A 17,507-nucleotide genomic window follows, 5' to 3' on the forward strand; every position below is an offset into this window, starting at 1 on the left:
AGTCTTAAAGGTGCTCCTAGAGTCTCAATTTGTCTTTTGATGACACAATATACCAGAAAGTATGATGAAATAAATGTTGATTGTGTGTGAAGCAATTGCCGGGTAAAACTAACCTGTTGAACTTGGTGAAGCAATAAATTTTGATTCATTGAAACGTTATAATGTTTAGTCCAACTGTTTAGTTTGTGCTGAGATGAATTTCATATCCTCCTTGCATGCTAAGAGGAATGCTTTCTTTGTCAAGGAAATTGCAATTGTATTGATTAGAATATTGTTAATGCACTTATGGTGCATCTCATATAATTTAGTGTTCTACAGAACACCTCTTATTATGTGAGTGGAGCCTCTGACTAGCTGCACAGAACCTACATAACTATTAGAACTCCTAACAGATGTTATAAAAAAGATTGAAGAAAACTGTGTATTTTTTTTCTTTTATTTATTTTTGCAACCTCATTCACAGGTTAACAGCTTGTTTTGTTTTGTTTTTTCTTTTGGTAGACTTACAATCTGGAACCTGTATTCGGTTCCAAGGATCGCAGAACCTGTGTGGCTTACCATGATGTCCAGCACTTTGGAAAAGAATCAGTTATGCCAGCGCTTTCTTAAGGAATTTACACTTCTGATAGAACAGATCAACAAAAACCAGTATGCTTTCTTCTGTATCATCCCCTTACCCCTGCAGTAACTTGTGTTCTAATGCATACAGACATAATAGGAAGCACACAGACATGAGCATATGTGGAATACCTTTTTCTCCCTCTGGGATCTTATTTTTGTTATATTCTTTCTCTTTAGGTTCTTAGCTGCTTTATTGACTGCAGTGCTGACCTATCACCTGGCGTGGGTCCCAACTGTAATGCCAGTCGACCATCTTCCCATAAAGACCTTCTCTGAGAAAGGCACATCACAAGCTGTAAACCTGCTGGCAAAATCACATCCTTATAACCCTCTCTGGGCACAGCTCGGTCAGTAGAAAACCTTTTTTAAAAAAAAATCTAGTATAAAAGTTTCTAAACTTTAACCTATTTAATTGAAATGTAGCACTTCCCTACAAATACATTGTATATACACAGCTATTTTTAAAAATATCTCTGAGATGGGAGCTATGCAGAGGCAGACAAGAATTAAACTTGTACATCATCTGTAAGCATGTTGGGGATGGAGTTGGGGGATGTCAGGGAGCTGGTTCCAGCTCTCTGATTCTCTGGCCAGTCCTCATCTGACACAAACTAAAGCTATTGCCAGGCAGCATTAAAGTCTGCCACTGGTTTGTGGTCCCTGATGGACCCTATGCCAGTGGAGTATCATTATAGTAAAGCGCTGGTGCACCCCTTTGCTGGGAAAGGGAGACTGGGCGTGAGAGAAGCGCAGTGCCTGGCGGCAGTGTAGATGGGCAAGCAGAGGGTTTCTCTATGCCAGGGAAATTCTATCTGGGCATTGGCAATGGAATTACAGCCCTTTTGCTCCATCTCAGTTGCACAAAGGGGTAGTAAACTGGCTAGAAAATCTGGCCCTAAGTCCTCAGATGTGGTGACTCTCTTCTACCTACATAACTTACTAAGTATCTTGTTACATGAAATCACATGGCTGTGGACAAGGGTTGGTCCTAAGACCAATGTTCAATATCTTCATTAATGATCTGGAGGATGGCATGGACTGCACCCTTAGCAAGTTTGCAGATGACACTAAACTGGGAGGAGAGGTAGATATGCTGGAGGGTAGGATAGGATACAAAGGGACCTAGACAAATTAGAGGATTGGGCCAAAAGAAATCTGATGAGGTTCAACAAGGACAAGTGTAGAGTCCTGCACTTAGGACGGAAGAATCCCATGCACTGCTGCAGACTAGGAACCGAACGGCTAGGCAGTAGTTCTGCAGAAAAGGACCTAGGGGTTACAGTGGTTGAGAAGCTGGATATGAATCAACAGTGTGCCTTTGTTGCCAAGAAGGCCAATGGCATTTTGGACTGTATAAATAGGAGCATTGCCAGCAGATCAAGGAACGTGATCATTCCTCTCTATTCGACATTGGTGAGGCCTCATCTGGAGTACTGTGTCCAGTTTTAGGCCTCACACGACAAGAAGGATGTGGAAAAATTGGAAAGAGTCCAGTGGAGGGCAACAAAAATTATTAGGGGGCTGGAGCACATGACTTATGAGGAGAGGCTGAGGGAACTGGGATTGTTTAGTCTGCAGAGGAGAAGCGTGAGGGGGAATTTAATAGCTGCTTTAAACTACCTGAAATTCCAAAGAGGATGGCTCTAGACTGTTCTCAGTGGTACCAGATGACAGAACAAGGAGTAATGGTCTCAAGTTGCAGTGGGAGGAGATGTAGGTTGGATATTAGGAAAAACTTTTTCACTAGGAGGGTGGTGAAGCACTGGAATGGGTTACCTAGGGAGGTGGTGGAATCTCCTTCCTTAGAGGTTTTTAAGGTCAGGCTTGACACAGCCCTGGCTGGGATGATTTAGTTGGGGATTGGTCCTGCTTTGAGCAGGGGGTTGGACTAGATAACCTCCTGAGGTCCTTTCCAACCCTGATATTCTATGATATAAGAAGCACGTGAATGAGAGCTGGAAAAATATTTATAACTAGCAGTTTTATTCATTTCTGAACATTTTCTCTTCAGAGCCAACATACGTGGACATTAATGTTTGCAGAGTAGATAATCACATGCATAAAATCTTACTCTCAAAAATTCCACTACTTGGGCAATCCCCCACCCCCACTCCATTTTACCCTCCTATATATGGTCTGTCCAATGTAAAACAATCCAGAAAATTTAGTGAAATTTAATGAAACAACTTGAATAACAATAGTTCCGTGTAAGTATCATGTTCTGCTGTTTATCATCTAGCTTAGTTCTATTTGATTCTTGTCATAGAATCATAGATTATTAGGGTTGGAAGAGACTCCAGGAGGTCATCTAGTCCACCCCGCTGCTCAAAGCAGGACCAACACCAACTAAATCATCCCAGCCAGGGCTTTGTCAAGCTGGGCCTTAAAAACCTCTAAGGAAGGAGATTCCACCACCTCCCTAGGTAACCCATTCCAGTGCTTCATCACCCTCCTAATGAAATAGTGTTTCCAAATATCCAACCTAGACCTCCCCCACTGCAACTTGAGACCATTGCTCCTTGTTCTGTCATCTGCCACCACTGAGAACAGCTGAGCTCTTATCAGTAGCCTCGCTGGCACTGAAGTTTCCTAACTCCACTATATATATTTGTGGTGGAGAGTTGTATTGCTTGCTTTAAAAAAGAGAGATTTTGAAAAGTTACTGAGTCCTTGAGTAGTTGAGGAGAGGAGTGAGGGACTGGGTGTTTTGAGGTTCAGGAAAGTGGGAGCTGGCTTAGGGAAACAAGAAGCCAGGGCTGAAGTATATAAAAACCAGTTGGAGGAGCTGTATGATGCCTGTTTGGGCAGTAGATCTTGTCCTCTCTCCAGCAGAACTGCCAGTAGTTCTACAAGAAAAAAGTGAAATAAATTGTTACCCATACTCAGAGCTGGTAAGAGTGTACATTATGGAGTAGGCTCAGAAAGAAGCTAATACTAGTTTTAAAGACCCAGACAAATTCTAAATGGTTGAATTCAAATCATCTCAGTTCTTTCTTATTCTCACATAAAGTGAGTTTGGATGTTTACTGTAATATACATCAATAAGAAGGAAAATGTTGCCCTCTGGTGGTTCCCTCCTAAAAAGACAGGGTTCGTAATACAAAAGTGCTTTCTGAAAACAAATCTTTTGGAAGGTTAGTGTGTAATATTTGTAAATAGCTTTACAAATTGAAAGTTTGCATAAATACATGGTTTATTATTAAATTATACTAAAATGCCATGATTTCAGTCAATTGCAGCATTCCATAAGTGATAAAACTATATTGTTGATGATGATGAAGGAACTGCTCAGTCTCTGCAAACCTTAAGTTTTTATTTCAAAATTTTATATTGAGTTGTCATAATATTATTGTTGCTCCAAGACTCTTTTATAAGTAAGTTTATATACATATAATACTAACTTAGGCCTGAAGCCTGAAAGCAAGCATTTGCTTTAATACACCTAACTGTTAATCATAGAAATGTAAAGGAAGGGAGCTCAAGATGTCATCTTTTAGTCCATCACACCATGCTGAGGCAGGAGCAAGTATAGTTAGACTATACCTGACAGATGTTTGTCTAACTTTGTACTTATAAACCTCCAATGATGAGCATTACACAACCTCCCTTGGTAACCTATTACAGTATTCAACTACCATGATAATTAGAAAGATTTTCCTGATATGTAACCTAAATCTCCCGTGCTGCATCATCTTTACAGCAGTCCTTAACGTATCTGAAGGCTATCAGGTCCCTCTCACCTTCTCAAAACTAAGGTTATACAGTTTTTTTTAACTTTTTTCCTCATAGGTCAGGGTTTCTAAACCTTTTATCAGTGGGTTTTTTTTTGTTTTTTTGTTGTTGTTTTTTTTTGCTTTTCTCTGTACTTCTCCAGTTTGTCCACATCATTCCTAAAGGGTGGCTCCCAGAACTGGACACAATACCCCAGTTGAGGCCTCAACAGTGCCAAGTAGAGCAGGACAATTACCTCTCATGTCCTACAGATGATACTTCTGTTAATACACCCCAGAATTATATTAGTCTTTTTAACAACTGATATTGACTCATATTCAACTTGTGATGCACTAGAACAGATCCTTTTCAGCAGTACTGCTGTCTAGCCAGTTATTCCCATTTTGTTGTGCATTTGGTTTTTCCTTCATAAGTGAAGTACTTCGCACTTGTTTTTTATTGAATTTCATCTTATTGATTTCAGACCAGTTTTCCAATTTGACAAGGTCTTTTTGAATTCTGATGCTGCCCTCTAAGGTGCTTGCAACCTCTCCCAGCTTAGTGTCATCTGCAAATTTTATAACCATATGGTTGACCCCATTATCCAAGTCATTAGTGAAAATATTGAAAAGTACCTGATCCAAGACAGGCCTCTGGGTGATCCCACTTGATACATCCTCCCAGTTTGACAGTGAACCATTGATAACTACTTTTTGAGTACTGTCTTTCAACCAGTTGTCTATCCACTTTATGGTCATTTCAATTTCACCACGCTTCCCTAGTTTGCTTATGAGAGTGGCATTTGGGACTGCATCAAAAGTCTCTTACTAAAATCAAGCTATATCACGTCTACTGTCCACCAACCTCCCTCTTTCCCCCCCCTCCCCAATCAAGTAGGCCAGTAACTCTATTAAAGAAGGAAATTAGGTTGTTCTGGCATTGCTTGTTCTTGACAAATGCTTGTTGGCTATTATGTATTCACCTAATGATTCTTTAGGTACTTAAACTGATGGTTTAATAATTTGTTCCAATATCTTTCCAGGTATTGAAGTTAGGCTGACTGATCTATAACTCTCCTGGTCCTCTTTGTTCCCCTTTTTTAAAGATAGGTACTATGTTTGCCCTTTTGCAACCCTCTGGGATCTCACCCATCCTCCATGAGTTCCTGGAGATAATTGCTAATGGTTCAGAGATTGCATCAGTTAGTTTCTTAAGTACCCTAGGGTGCATTTTGTCAGGCCCTGCCAACTTCAATACATCTAAATTATCTAACAATCTTATTCCCTGTGGGACTACTTGCATGCATAAAGTTAATCCTGTGAGTATGTTCTTAAGATCAAGGCTTTGATTTGGCTTTTATTCCTAGAAACTCTATTAAAAATGTCAATTGGGCTTCCTGTTTGTTTGTTTGCTTCTGATTTCTATAGCAACTGTGCTCAGCATATAAGTAAAAGGACTTTCTTTCCTTGTCTCCATTTCCTAATGAAAATAATATCTTGTAAGCTTTGTTTTGTGAAACAAAACTTTAAATAGTGTTGAGGTTACCAAGATTGAATGCTAGCAGTCTCACACTCATGATCAACTCTATGAAAACAAGCCTAGGTGCAAATAAAAGGAAATATTGGGTTTAAAAAAAGAAAAAACAAATGTTTTCAAACCTCCATTAATTTGCTGTGAGGCAAAGCATGTTAAAATGATATAAGGAATTGCCCAAATTATGTAAGTGTGTGCTTACAAAGAATGCATTTAATGTGTTTTCTATTTCTGAAATTTGTAGTGTAACCACATACACATTTGTGAAGTACCTGTTTCCCTATATGTTTGCATAGGTGATCTGTATGGTGCCATAGGCTCTCCCGTTAGGCTGACACGGACTGTGATTGTTGGAAAACATAAGGAATTAGTTCAACGTATTCTCTACGTTCTAACATACTTCCTACGGTGCTCTGAGCTACAGGAAAATCAACTGACCTGGAATGGGAAAGTTGGAGAGGAAGAACAACTGCTAAATGGAAGGAAGATCACAACTACATTGGAAAAGGGAGAGGTTGAAGAATCTGATTATGTGATTGTCACTGTTAAGAATGAACCCGCTCTTGTGCCGCCAATCCTACCTCAGAAGAATGGTGGAAATCAAACCAGTAGCACTATGGGGCATGTCAGTAACCCAGAGAGCTCTCCTGCTCTGCCAATGTCCTCAAAAGAAAAGAATGAAGAAGTAACAGGAAAGGCTGATCAGAGCTCCAGGGCATCCTGTATTGCATCAAAAGACTTCTCAGTTGGCACTTCTGAGTCTAAGGGAATAGTGGATGACTGTAGGAAAGGGAAGGTAGTTGATATAGGAACTGTGTCATACCATTTTGAAGAACAAATAGAATCAGAGGATTTAATGGATGTCTTAAAGAATAGCAACCAGGCCACTAGTGAAGTAGCAGAAAAGCCATCTGACAGGTCATCTGCTGTACCGTGTCCTGAGAGGTTTGTTGAGAGGAGTCCTCCTTTAGAAAGGGTCACCTTCCAGATTGGAAGTTCTACATCGCCAGAGTCAGATTTAGAAACTCGCAAGAGTGACATGGATGAAAATTTTAAGGCGTTCAAAAAAAATCTACAGGTAGCAAGCTGTACGTCAAGTCCACCAAATGTGCCTGCAGAAACTTCCCAGAGCCAACAAGAAACTTCCAAAGCCTCCCTTAACCCATTACACATTAGGCGTAATATCTGTTATGCACAAATTCCGTCATGTGAAGCGAGTGCGAGTATATTTGATGAATATTTTGCTGAAGGTAATAAAATTGAAATGAATGTAGCAAATACTTCTACTCTGCGTGGTTTGTCAGATGAACCACTTAAGCCATCTGATAAAATAGAAACTGTAAAAACAGAAATCTTAGAGGAAGCTAGAACCCTGTGCTCCAAGAATGGGGAGGGCCATTCACTTGACTCTGTTAAAACAAGTTCTGACGTACAGGACTCTGGCCAAATAGTCGCTGACGATGTCCCCTATGGGGATGCTGGAAGGAAAATCCCCTTCCGAATTGAAGGGGATATTCCTAGGAATGAGAGTTCAGATAGTGCACTTGGAGACAGCGATGACGATGGTGCTTCATGTATCTCTGATCTACACCCTCGAGGCCATGTCAGCAATAGGCATGAAGAATTTACAGAAGTAGAACTTCCTTTACCAAGGTAAAGAATGTATATGAGTGGATCTTGTGCCAAATGGGGTCAAACGCTGTTGCTACCCAAGAGCTGTTCAGCGGTCTGTGAAATGCATGGGGTCTCAACTCAGTTTCTTGCTGATGTCTGTACTGTAAAAATTGCTGTTGCAACTGGGTCCTTTGTTGGCAGTCTCAGCAAAAGGCCGAGATTTGAGTAGGATGATACACTGACAGCTTGTCAAAATAATTTTTGTTTTTGACAGGGCTTTTTTTTCTCAGATAATTCTGGTCCTTCAGCAGGGCTAAGACACATGCTGGTGGGGTAGGGAGTGTGCATAATTACTGCGTGTGCTTTGAATTGAAAACTTCACTGTCTATCCAGCATGAACATTTAAATTCATTTACTTAAAAACAAAACCAAACAAAATAAACCTCTAAGACTGGCCTGGAGTACTTTACATTAAACTTACTTTTAATATTTGCTAGAAGTTGCTATTAAATATCCATTATAACATCTCCATCCCCACCCCTCTTTCACCATTTAAGTTCTGAACAGTGCAGGAGAGCCCTTGTGACCAGGCAGAGCTCTACAGACTTCACTCAGCCAGTTATCTGGGCTTTATTATTGTTTAGGGTCTTGAAAACTGTTCCCTTAAGGCTGAAATATTCTCTGTTTGTGCTCTGGCAGAAGGTGAACATCTGTGAAAGTTTGAGGAAAACACTTTTCTCATCCTTTTGAATTTAGGGAGAGTAGAAAAATTCTAATCACACTTTTTGGTAAACAGATGAAGTCTAAAATTTAATGCAGGCATAATTCTGATGCCTTTACTTTGCTTGAGACTGCATATGCATTTAGTTAAGTGTTCACTGAACCACGCAATGAACTCTCAAGCTCAGCAAAACAGGGAGCTTATATATTCCACAAGGCCTAATAGTTTCAGACTTGTCTTCTTCTTTTCTTAAAATCTAGAAAACTAAAATGTTCTGAACTGTTCAAAATTAGTCAGGAAATGTTAAGGTTCCTACACCAATATTAACTCTGCTTCATTGTTTCTTTTTTCCTTGTGTGGCTTCATTTAGTGCTGCTTAATTTTAAATGCCAGAGGACTTGCTATGTAAATTTAAACAAGCTACAGAGCCAGGCACAGAGTAAACCTGAGGGCTAGTTAATGTCAGGTCTCTCAACAGCATCTAAATGTAGCCTGTCAGATAAGAGTTGCATCAGTTTCATGTATTTGAAGATCTTGTGACAAGTCTATAATGCTGACAATTTCACCATACTTATTGTGCCTATAGGAGGAGTGGGGAGAGATATCTGAAGGGTGGCTATGCTCTTGGCTTTTGAATGGGCTTCGTATTCTTCTGTTTCAGATCCAACATAATCAGCAGTCCAAGTGTGAAAAACTTTGGAAGGTCACTTCTCGGTGGTTACTGTCCCACATACATGCCTGATCTGGTACTGCATGGAATAAGTAATGATGAAAAACTCAAGCAGTGGTTACCAGCAGATCTGCTTCATGCAGTGCATGTAGGTTTCCCTACATTTTTTCCAGAGCCACTGACCTCTAATAGTAGGAATGATATGATCTTACTGAGAACATATTCTGGATGGGGAAAAGATACAGGATTGCTACTGTTCAATAAAACGAGTTGCTAGTGACCAATATAGAGACTTCACACTTCTTGACTCTTAGAACATGTGACAGTACACACACACCCCTTTCACATGTGCTCACATGTACTGTATAAATCTTATACTGCAAACATAAATGCCGGGGGGGGGGGGGATATCTAATTCTCTACTTACAACTTGAAAAGTTTAACAGGATTATTCTCTACAATAGGAAAAATATAATATTGAAGTGCTTCCCTTTTCAGTCACCTTAACAGGCTGACTGCATTGCAGTGTACACAACTAAGATGGTCTGCAGGTGCCTGGAAGCTTGTTAATGCAGTTACCACCTATTATAGTACATGTTACTATGGAGATGAGAAATCTTGTAGGGACAGAGATTTTGCCAGTCATTAGCACAGATGACTGAGTGCAGATTAGCTGGCCATACGTACAAGCTTCATTGTGTGTTAGACCATGTCTAAAATGTCTGGTTTTTACTCTATTTGTAGGTTCAAAACAAGTAATTTATTATAACTGATCTATCACTAAATTAACATTTATAGTTGCACAGTAAATGCCGACTAAAGATTAACAAGCCCTAGTTGCAGACATTAAGTGCTTTTAGCTATCTGTAGCAGTGCAGGAAGGAAACAGTAAAAAGAACCATGCTTCTCAAATGGAGTGTTTTAAATTGAGCAATGAAATTGCTATTTTTTCCACACTTACAGAACAGAAATTTGTCTTTGAAACACACAGGCCGCAGCTTTAGCCCCCAGTCTAACCCTTTGTGCCTCCCCTGTAAGAGAAAGCAGCAGTAAAGCTGGTCTAATAGGGGAGCTGGGGATTCCTTTTGTATAAAGAAATTCACAATTAGTATATAGCTGTCTGTCACACCCATCTTTTTTTAAAATAAAAGCTACACGTCTGACTTGCGTATTTTTACTTTGGCCCCAAATCAAGTTTGTCTTGTTAGTTATTTCACCATAACAAAATCCAATCCAAATTCTCCACAGTTCACGTTATTTTTATAAAACCTTTTGTTTTTAGACAAAAACAAGTGTTTGGTCTCACTTCTTTGAAACACTCTTCCCACTTTATCATTCCACCCCTCCCACGCAAAACTTAAGTACTAATGAAGCCTTTTAGTCTCAGTTGTGAACACCAGTTGAAAATGTTTTGAATACCTAGTGTTCTTGTTTTGTACCTATTACAGCATCCAGTACTAGATGAGCCCATAGCAGAAGCTGTCTGCATTATTGCCGATACGGATAAATGGACTGTACAGGTGGCTACAAGCCAGAGAAGGATGATGGACAGTATGAAGCTAGGCAAAGATGTCTTAGTCTCTAGTCAAGTGTCCAATTTGCTGCAGTCCATTTTACAGCTTTACAAACTTCACCTCCCAGCTGACTTCGTAAGTATTTCTTTATGAACAACTGTGGCTAATAAGAATTGTTCAGTCATGTGTGCTAAATTTCGTATGCTAGGGCCTTCAGGTATTACCTGCCTGATTTCAATTACAGTGAAACAATTTAGTAAATATACTAAACATGCACAGTGGAGCCCACCTACAGAGATATTATACATATAAAACCACATTAAAAGAACATTAAGATTGCAAAGTCAAGGACTCAAAAGTTAGTAAATGCCAGAATTAAGGTTGCCTGTTCAGCCTTAATTCATACCCCTTGTGTGTATGCATTATACTACAGTCTTGAATTACATGATCATATACTATTTACCCAAAGAACCCCTGTCATTGATGAGCATAATGCTGCTAAATTTGTGTCTTAGCAGACTGTCTCCCTTGTCAGTTTTCCTTCTGAGCCACCCATCCGTTGTTCAGATCAACAGACTGTGTTTTGTATGGTACTACACAAAACAGAGAACAGTTCTGAGCTATAGACAACACAGGCCAATGGTGTGCTCATTGTGGCACTTCAAGATATATGACCATATTAAAGCCCACCCATGGAGTATGTCCATGGTTAGTGGAAAGAACAAACGAAGATCGGCATGGATGCTGCTTAAATGCACCTTTAAAAAAAAAAAAAAAAAAAAAAAAAAAGAGGTGTGAGAGAGAGAAAAAAATGTATATCCCAGTTTGAGTCACTATCTTTGATATTGAAAGCTGACTTTTGAATAATTTTTCACTCATTCAATGGTACAAGTCATAAGGAAAATTTGAAAAATTCCACTTCATTTCTCACGCCTCTGTAGGCATGATGAGCCTGAACTCTTCAGCCATCAAGAATGAGAGGGATTTGTCTGGTGTATCCACACGTGAAATTAAAGATTTCTAAGTATCTTCTGATTTTTAGCTGGCATTCAGTGAATGGAAGTGTTCTGTTTGTAAAGGTTACCATATAGGGGTGTGTAACGCTGCTGATCTCCTTTAGAATGGAGTGTAACGGAGAGGTAAACACTTCTTCTTTTCCTACCATCCATATTCTTTACTTTCATAAAATTCTTAATCCCATATAACATTAATGATATAAGGACTGAGAAAGTAAACTGTAGCAATGCAAATGTCAGAAGATGACAAGAGTTTATGGAATTATGCCCAGAGGATTCAGGGGGCCTGGGGCAAAGCAATTTTGGCGGTCCCTTCCATTAAAAAAAAGTTTCAGTACTATAGAATACTATATTCTTGTATGGGCCCCTGTGGGGCCCAGGGCCTGGGGCAAATTGCCCCACTTGCCCCCCTCTCCCCCCCCCCCCCGGGCAACGCTCAGTGTACACCTATTATATAGATGTCTGTCCCTAACCCAGCCTATTAAGGATGCATAATGCAATGGCTCTCAACCTTTCCAGACTACTGTACCCCTTTCAGGAGTCTGATTAGTCTTGAGTACCTCCAAGTTATTCCTCACTTAAAAACTACTTGCTTACAAAATGTAAAAATACAAGTGTCACCGCACACTATCATGGAAAAATTGCTTACACTCTCATTTTTACTATATAGTTTATAAAATAAATCAATTGGAATATATATATTGTACTTAGAGCAGTATAAACAAAACCTCTGCGTATCCCCAAGGGTACTCATAACCCTGGTTGAGAACCACTGCATTAATGGATTCCCTTTGCATTTGAGGGTGCATGGAGAATGTGTTATCCTAGCTCATACCATGTTCTGATCGTCGCCTGTGATGTGGGTATTCAGTGAAAATGTTAAGTCAAGCGGTTGTCAGTTCACCTTAGCTAGCACTGTGTCATGAGATGGTATCTCTTTTTCCTACAACCCAAAGCATTAAACAGTCAATCCATTGGCTGTTCTCAAGTTATGTAAGAACCATTATGAACTGAAAGAATGATTGTTCAAATATTTATTTATGCTGCTAAAGAACATCAAAATAATGTTATCTTACCTACCAAGCACAGCTCTCTTCTGCCTTAGACTTTAATTAGCAAAATTTGTTGTACATTAGCATAAAATACAAAAGGAAATTCAAATGTCTAGGACAGTGTTAAGAATTCCATATGCTTTAACAAATGCAGGGTTTTTTACTCCTTAAACTTGAGAAATATACTTAATGTGACCTAAAGTTACACGCTCCTGATGCGTGTCTAATTGCTGCCTCCTCCTGTCAGATGTACTCTGCAATACGACTTACTGCGTACGCTGCTTGCCTTCATCTCTAGGAGCATGCAGAGCTGAATTAGTTTGATTTTGGTGGACTGGTCTTTGCTGCAGAGAGATGATGTATCAAATTTAATACACATCCTGTATCCCATACCAAAATAGGCAATAAAGTGTCTTACTAGTTCATATTCTAGCACTAAAAATATTGGGTGTAATTTTGGCCCCCTGGTAGTTTTGCCTCTGACTTCAGTGGCATTTCACCTATTCTCTTGCATGATAATTGCTCTCACACTTAAATTCTCTCTCAAATCTATAAAAAGCATATGAACTTCTAGCATATTAAGTTAATGGACAATGTGATCTTTAAAAGTCTAATCATTGAAATACTAATTAACTTCAACTTTTACCATTTGACAACTAGTATTTAGTTATTAAACACCGTTGAACCAATATTAAAACCCTGTAGCACTAGTACTGCAAAACATCTACAAGGGGTTCATAAATGAGATTTTTAAATAAATTAATGAACAAAAGAACCTGTCACTCCAGCCCATATCACTGTCTTTACACACTTTATTGCAAATACACTGCTACCCTGATATAACGTGACCCAATCGGATATAATGCGATAAAGCAGCGCTCTGGGGGGGGGGCGGGGGCGTGTGTGCAGTGGATCAAAGCAAGTTCGATATAACGCAGTTTCACCTATAATGCGGTAAGATTTTTTTGGCTCCCAAGGACAGCGTTATATCGAGGTAGAAGTGTATAAAATAAAATTGAAAGTGCTGCTTTTTATAATTCTTAGTTTCTTCAAGAATGGCAATTCTGCAAATCTATAAAGTTCTGATTTTAGATTCTGCTATTTAAGCTGTATCTTACAGAAAAAACAGTAGTGACTTGTAATAAAGATGGCCTAATCAAAGTCTTCAGGTTTCAGTTTTAATTAGATGCCTTGAATGTCTTTGGGTCTGATCCAGCTTTTATTTAAGTTAGTGCAAAGACTGCCATTGACTACAGTGGGAGTTGGATGTGGCTGGTTGACTGCAACAAAGGTGCTAGCCAGGAAGGATAGCCTGACCCAAATCTCTGAAAAATGATCCATTTTGCTACGATTGTGTTGGCCACTTGCAAAGAGCACTATGCCTATTCTTTTGGGTTTTTTAAGTTACACTAAACTTACATCATGCCTCCTGGTATAGTAACTAAAATTATGAGTTTACATATTTACAGTGATTTCACATAAAAGCTAAATCGATTCTTGAAATTTCTGGTTTTTTACAGTGCATAATGCATCTTGAAGATAGGCTACAGGAGATGTACCTCAAAAGCAAAATGCTCTCAGAATACCTGCGAGGACATACAAGAGTTCATGTAAAAGAGCTAGGAATTGTATTGGGGTGAGTAAGACTTAGAGCTGCTATAAACTGCTGGTAAGATTGACCAAACTCCCTTGAAGTTCAAATGCTACCCCGCTGTTCAATGAGTAGGCTTGCTTCTCACTACCCACTAGGCTTGTATATTAGAGAGATGCTAAATAAAGTGTGAAAATGTGTGCCACTGAGCTATCTGGAAGTCAAATTGAACAGTTTAAAATTTAGCATCAAGAACAATAACTGGTCCTTATTGTCTTGAAGAAAAATTAACTTTTTATTTCATGAGCAGTTTGTCAGGCAAACAGGCAAAGTCCCATTCTGTTATCAGTCAATTCGATCTTTTTTTTCCCCTTTTGTATCAAAGTTTCAGGGTGGGCAGAAGCAGTGCCTCCAAATGTTGAGGTGTTTTTATTTTATTTTATTGTTGGGTATTCATTGTTCTGGGTTCTCCGCTCCCCTTTCCCACTGATTTTGTTCTCTACAATAATTTAAAAGCCCATCTTCAGAAATAAGACAGAAATCAGTTCTGATACTAATAAAAATACATGCTAGCCTTCTTGATACATTATAGTTTAATAAGAAGATATCCTAAGAAGTTGGAGACCACTGCCAGTCTGAGTCTTTGGACTCTTACTGCTGTTAATCATGTGTGACAAAAAAAGATGACAGGTATTTGGGTTCGTTTGGTTTTTTTAAGCAGTTAGGTACAGTAACTCAGAGTCACTAAAGTGCATGACTTGGTTTTCTTTGTGAAGTTTTTTCAATTGTTCACTTTTCAGCCTTCCTGTAAATTCACTGTATTCCTCTTGTCCAACAGCCAAATGAAAAGACTGTGTCCATTTTTTTCTTCTCTCTTTCTCCCTCTGTCAACCCTACATTTATTATTTTTCATTATTTGTAGCACCTAAGAGCCTAATCAGAGACAAGGACGCCATTGTGCTGCATGCTGTACAAACACAGAACAAAAGAGCTTGCAATTTCTCTGATTATTTCTTAGTGTTTTAATAATAATAATAGTAATATCTAGCTCTTGCATAGCACTCTTCATCTGTAGATCTCAAAGCACTTTACAAAGGACTTTACATTATCCTCATTTTACAGATGGGGAAACTGAAGCGCAGAGGTTATGGGAATTGCCCACGGTCACCCACCATACCAATGTCACAGCTGGGAATAGAAATCCGGTCTCCTGAGTCCCAGTCCAGTTTTCTAGCCACTAAGTCTCACTGCCTCCCTTTTACTCTTTGCTTTCCCTGTTCTTTAACTTTCCCTCCCCCCATCTGTCTGAGGCATTCCATTCTGTTTCTCATCAAATCTCATATCCTGGTCTGCATGCCATAGCTGAAGTGACTTGAAACTGACAGTGCTATGCTTTTTCTACCCCTGCTTTGATTGCAGAGTGGGTATGTGTTCTTGTCAAGCAACTTCAGCTGTAATGCTGCTCCGATCAGGATCTGTTGTCAAAAACATCTACTGAGACTTTGATGCAATATGCCTTTGGAATGTTAAATTGTTTATTATTATGGCCATAGTCTCAATTTATGGAATTTTGAGTTTTGTAGAGCCTGGGTGAATAAATTTTAACTTTTGCCTGGAGTGCTAAAGCACCACTGCTGCTCTAAGAACATGAGCCTGTCTCAGGAGGTGCAAAGCTGTTGTGGTGCTGAAACACTGAGCCTGTCTGATTTTGATTATATATAACACTTGGAAAAAACTGACTATTTTCTTCAAACTGATGTTAGTGTTAGTGTAGTACTAATGCAGTAAAACCTGATTATTTCACACTAATGGCTTGAAAGAAGCTGTGAACTGAAGTTTGTGAAGAATTTAAAAGCAAGCAAAGATAATGCATGACATAATATAACACTGATTTCTTAATTTTGTAAAAATCTACAAATGAAAAATACTACTGAACATTTTATTGGTATGCTATGAATGGTCAAATAGTAATGAACCCTTAATGAGAAGAGACCTCACTTCAGCCTGTTAAATCACCAGTGATATAGGGAGTGACTGCCAGTTATTTCTGGTGTGGATTAGGAAGGGGAAACTTTATTATTATTTTCCGGTAAAACGTTGATATATATATTTAAAAGCCTTCTTCCTTTTCTTAAACTTCTAGGATTGAATCCAATGACTTGCCTTTGTTGGCTGCTGTCGCAAGCACTCACTCCCCGTATGTTGCTCAAATACTCTTATAAGTTAAAATCTCAGGATAGTCATTCCCTAAACAAACTACAGGAATCTTGAAGGAAGAACAGACGTGCCAAGTACTGGTAAAGGGGAGCAGGTGTATGGCAGTGCATTCCAACACCTTTTGATTCTACTTTCAGCTGGACACTTTATCTAAAGACTTCAGTTTACATAATACAAAAGGCATTTGGGTTGGTTTTTTTACACTCGCCTCTGAGTTAATAAATCATGAAGGTGAATGCATCCTTGCGGTCTTTTTAAATGACAGAAGTAAACACTACAGCAAACACTCAACTGTCAGCAGAAAACACTGCTAAAAAACCCCATGAGGTGGCAGTAAAAAGAACAGGTGAAATAGGATGGTTCTTCTAATACTGCACTTGTGATCGCATGGTGTTTTGTGTGCTTCTTTGGTTGCGGAGCTGGAGTTGTAAACTATGTACGTAGCATTCCTTTGCAGAGGTGTTTGGATGGACATGAAGTTTTGCAGAACACAGACATCCTTTTGTATTGTAGTAGTGGCCAGCTCAAAACAAGAAACTTTGACTCGGCAGCTGAGTTACGTGGCATGTGTGAGGTTTATTGTTTCTTTAAGGATAAAAGGAAGCTGCAGCTGCTTCTAGTTTTACTCATGAGAAAATAGAATGAGCTCGGATTATAATTAGTGCCACCCCAACATTAGAATGAAGACAGCTTTTCGAGAGAGGAGGATTTTTTAGAAAGTCTTATAGAATTTCTACTACAAGTTTACGTTCTTGCATTTACATCATTAATATATATTTTTTTTGCGTTTCTGTATGCCCTGTAAAACTGGGAATTGGTCCTAAGTCTTAATGGAATCCAATATTGCCGTCTGAGATATTTCCGTTTGACAAGCTAAAGTACAATATGTTACCAAATGTGTTACACTTTGTGTGTGTGTGTGTGTGCGCGCATGTGTATGTGTGTGCGCGCATACACCAACCAATTGGCATAAACTCAAAGGTTTTTTGTTTTTGTTTTTTTTAAAATAGATTGGTCAAATGCATTGCTACTATTTGGAGATGACTCTTTATTCACATTGAAAGTAGAGGCTGTTTTAAGTGAAACAAAGAGGACAATGACAAGCTGGACATCATGATTTATTAATATGAACATTCATGAACATCCATTATGATTCTACAGAACTTTTGCACTATCATCTCAGTGCCTTCTAATCTATTAAGGACTAACTGCTTTGAGGAAGAAACTTGCCCATTAGGTCAAATAGT

General features: G+C 39.0%; 2 protein-coding genes across 8 annotated transcripts in view; one reads left to right on the forward strand and one right to left on the reverse strand.

The window, feature by feature from the left end:
* FNIP2 (folliculin interacting protein 2) overlaps positions 1–17,247 on the forward strand; it is an 84,751-nt gene extending 67,504 nt beyond the window's left edge. For all 3 annotated transcript variants that reach the window (XM_050946228.1, XM_050946229.1, XM_050946230.1), the window contains 7 exons: positions 502–648; positions 799–968; positions 6,162–7,518; positions 8,862–9,018; positions 10,319–10,519; positions 13,973–14,088; positions 16,187–17,247. In XM_050946228.1, coding sequence (XP_050802185.1) covers positions 502–648; positions 799–968; positions 6,162–7,518; positions 8,862–9,018; positions 10,319–10,519; positions 13,973–14,088; positions 16,187–16,265 — 2,227 coding nt within the window. In that variant the 3' untranslated portion in view covers positions 16,266–17,247. The remainder of the gene's footprint in view (positions 1–501; positions 649–798; positions 969–6,161; positions 7,519–8,861; positions 9,019–10,318; positions 10,520–13,972; positions 14,089–16,186) is intronic.
* Positions 1–17,507, reverse strand: part of C3H4orf45 (chromosome 3 C4orf45 homolog) — a 144,020-nt gene that overhangs the window by 67,483 nt on the left and 59,030 nt on the right. The window contains exons 5-6 of one of the 5 annotated variants that reach the window (XM_050946673.1): positions 12,723–12,796; positions 975–3,467 (exon numbers count right to left, since the gene is read on the reverse strand). The exons of 3 other annotated variants lie outside the window; for them this stretch is intronic. In XM_050946673.1, the coding sequence (XP_050802630.1) occupies positions 3,356–3,467; positions 12,723–12,796 (186 nt within the window). In that variant the 3' untranslated portion in view covers positions 975–3,355. Of the gene's footprint in view, positions 1–974; positions 3,468–12,722; positions 12,797–17,507 lie in introns of those variants that run through there. One more of the 5 variants, XM_050946678.1, reaches the window with a different exon arrangement.

This window comes from Gopherus flavomarginatus, chromosome 3 (assembly GCF_025201925.1).
Source record: "Gopherus flavomarginatus isolate rGopFla2 chromosome 3, rGopFla2.mat.asm, whole genome shotgun sequence".
Lineage (NCBI taxonomy): Eukaryota > Metazoa > Chordata > Testudines > Testudinidae > Gopherus > Gopherus flavomarginatus.